The sequence below is a fragment of the Acomys russatus genome, chromosome 5, assembly GCF_903995435.1.
Source record: "Acomys russatus chromosome 5, mAcoRus1.1, whole genome shotgun sequence".
Lineage (NCBI taxonomy): Eukaryota > Metazoa > Chordata > Mammalia > Rodentia > Muridae > Acomys > Acomys russatus.
The window spans coordinates 40,285,584-40,288,924 of record NC_067141.1 but is presented as its reverse complement, the minus strand read 5'-3'; the positions used below and the strand labels follow the sequence as shown (position 1 = coordinate 40,288,924).

Sequence of the window (3,341 nt, the reverse complement as noted above, 5' to 3'; positions counted from 1 at the left end):
GGAGGGGAATAATGGGAAAATGGGAGGGAGGGAAGAATGGGAGGATACAAGGGATGGGATAACCATTGAGATGTAACAAGAATAAATTAATGAAAAAAATTTTTAAAAAAAGGAAAGCATCGATCATGATTATCTTGACAGTCGACATGGATATAGAGTTATGCAGGACGTTGTATGCCCTCCTGAGATAAATGCCTCATTGTAAGATAAATGAGAGACCACTGAGATGCTTTAAATAGATAAGTTAGATTTATAATCTCAAGGAACAAAACACTTTGCTGTTATTGGGTAGGTCAGATACAGCAAAGACTAGATGGTGGAAAGCCAATTAGACAGCAGAGTCTCTTTTTATCTTCTAATAATATATCTCCTGGTGTCTTCTTCCATTACCACAGCTCTCTGTCTGTCTTTCTGCCTGTCTGCCTGTCTGCATGTCTATCTCTTGTATCCTCTCTCTGTCTGTCTCTGTCTCTCTGTCCTTGTCTTTGTCTTTGTCTGTCTGTCTGTCTCTCTCTCTGTGTGTATTTAGAGAGAAAGATACACACACTGAGGGAGGTGAAGAGGGGGAGAGAGAGAGAACAGAAGAGCACACAGGGGTAATTTCTCTATGCATAGTGTATATAAGGGCAAATGGGACCTCTCTTGAAAAGTGAGTGTCTTCAGGGAGAGATTTTCTATGTGTAATGAAATCGTGGTCTGTCTGCACAGGGTGCTGGAACTCGCCATAAGACACTGATCAGGATTATGGTCTCCCGTTCAGAAATTGACATGAATGAAATCAAAGTATATTACCAGAAGAAGTATGGAATCTCTCTTTGCCAAGCCATCCTGGTATGTTGTGCTTTCCATAATGGCACCTTTGTAAAACAAAGTTCTTTATGAAACATTTTCCAATAGCAGAGATGATGTGATGTATTACAGCTATACATTGCATATATAAGATTAGTTCAGCTTCTTAGTGTGACCAATTCTTAAGTAAATTAAACTTCACATAACTAAATCTATCAACCAAAGAACTAAGCGCATTTTTGAAGCACAAAGAAATGTCCAGTCTTCAGTGCATAAATAATCTTGGACTATTTCAAAGTTCCTGGTAATATTGATATACATTATGATTTATTTTGTAGTTAAAATTGAAGGAATAAAAATTTAGTACTAATATTAATTTTGGTGTCTTACTTGCACTAAATATTTTTCCTGTGTAAAATATTCAAAATATATGTTCAACTCATATTATTAGTGTTGGAAAATAACAAAAGTCAAGAAGCTGATCCTGTATAATTATTTGAATTCACATTATTTTTACTTGACAATTAAAATATATAAAGTTCAAGTGAGAAATTACAGGGCCATAGTTCTTACTCTTTCTTTTATAGGGTATCAAATTATATAATATTATATAATACTTTAGATAATTACATAATATATTAATATTTAGAAATACTTGTTCTAATATACAACAATTAGTTTAGAGTAAATTTTGTTCAGATTCTTCAATGCTGATGAGTCTCCTCTGTCTCCAGAGTAGACATTTCATTTAGGTTTCTCTTTAACCACAGCTATACTGCACACTGTAGTATAGACCTGCTTTGTAGCTTACTCTAAAAAAACCATGCTGCTTCTACAATTAAAATATCTTGTATTCATTATGATTTTGCATCATGTCAAATATACTCTTTTTCTGAACCAATAGGATGAAACCAAAGGAGACTATGAAAAAATCCTGGTGGCTCTGTGTGGTGGAAACTAGATGTCCCTGCTGCTCTGAAGCATTCTGATAAGAACATCTCTTAGCTCCTGTTTTCCTTCTACCACATAGGCTTAAGTAAGAGGGTTGCCTGAGCAGATAAGTCTAGTTACCTGCCTTGAGTAATATAGCCTATAAGTAAGTTTTTACATCATACCTCTGTACAATAAAGAAATACTTGTTTTGTTAATTATGTTTATCCTGAATTATAAATCCCTGTATGCAAGTCATTTTGGCTACATTCCCGAGAAAGAAGATTATGTAGACTAAAATAAAACAATTTTATAAGATAATTTGTGTGTTATTGACCCTTCTTGCTTGATTTTCTCTCTCTCTCTCTCTCTCTCTCTGTGTGTGTGTGTGTGTGTGTGTGTGTGTGTGTGTGTGTGTGTGTGCATAATCTAAATGGCCTAGTTTAGCAAAGAAAAAGAGAAGTAAATTTTCCCTTTTTGAATATGATTTTATCCATAAAATTGCAAAAGTTCTACCAAAAGCTTCTGTAAATAACCAATAATTTCATCAAATCAGCGGAATAAAAAATCAATTAACAAAGATCAATGGCCTGTTTGAATATCCATATTATACCTGCTGAGAAAAACCTTGTGGAAGCAGTCCAATTCTCAATAGCATCTAAAAGACTAGAAATAAACCTAGACATAAAAGACATCAACATGAAAAATTTTTAATCTCTAAAGAAAGAGATTGAGGAAGATACTAGAAAGAAGAAATAACTTCTAGCTTCATAGATTGGTAAAATTAATATCATGAAAATAACAATTCTACCAAAAGCAACTTACAAATTCAGTGCAAACCCAGTCAAAATCTCCATTCCATTCTTTATAATAGAAAAAAAAATATACTCCTAAAACACATATGTAGCAAGAAAGAGTTCCAATAGCCAAAGCAATTCTAAGCAATAAAAAGTAATCTGGAAGAATTATTATACCAGATTTCAAGCTATGTTACAGAGCTATGGTGGTAAAAACATCACTGCATTGGCACAAAGACAGACATGTACATCAATGGTAAAAAATAGAACAACTAAACTATTGAGAACACACAGTTACAGTTACCTGATACTTGAGAAAGGTTACCAAAATACATACTGTAGGAAAGAGAGACTCTTTACAAATGTTGCTGGCACAACTGGCTTTCGAAATGTAAATGAATGATACTAGATCTGTGTCCATCACACTGAACAAGAGTGAGCTTCCAAATGCATCAAAGAATGGAATGTGAAACCTGAAACAAACACCGATACTGTTCCGAGAGAAAATAGACCATGCCCTACAAGATATAGGTGCAGACAGGCCTGTCTCGGCACTTTCTTTGTTCAGGAATTAGGGGCCAATCTTTGACAAGCAGGACTTCATAATGCTAAGATGCTTCTGTATAGTAAATAAAACAAGTGAAAGGGAAGATCATAAAGTGAGAGGGAATTTTTGGCAGATGTACATCTGGTAGAGGATTAATATTTAGACTATACCAAAACAAAACAAAACAAACAACAAACACAACAAAAAAACAAAACAACCAAAAAAGAAAAACACACAAAGAAATACCCTCAAAAGGTGAAGAATTTAAGAATGACCCA

General features: G+C 34.2%; 1 protein-coding gene across 1 annotated transcript in view; it reads left to right on the top strand.

Annotated features, from left to right (window-relative positions):
* Nucleotides 1-2,040, top strand: part of Anxa1 (annexin A1) — a 17,265-nt gene extending 15,225 nt beyond the window's left edge. The window contains exons 12-13 of the mRNA XM_051146233.1: nt 709-831; nt 1,694-2,040. Coding sequence (XP_051002190.1) covers nt 709-831; nt 1,694-1,750 — 180 coding nt within the window. The 3' untranslated portion in view covers nt 1,751-2,040. The remainder of the gene's footprint in view (nt 1-708; nt 832-1,693) is intronic.
* The last annotated feature ends 1,301 nt before the right edge of the window (nt 2,041-3,341 follow it).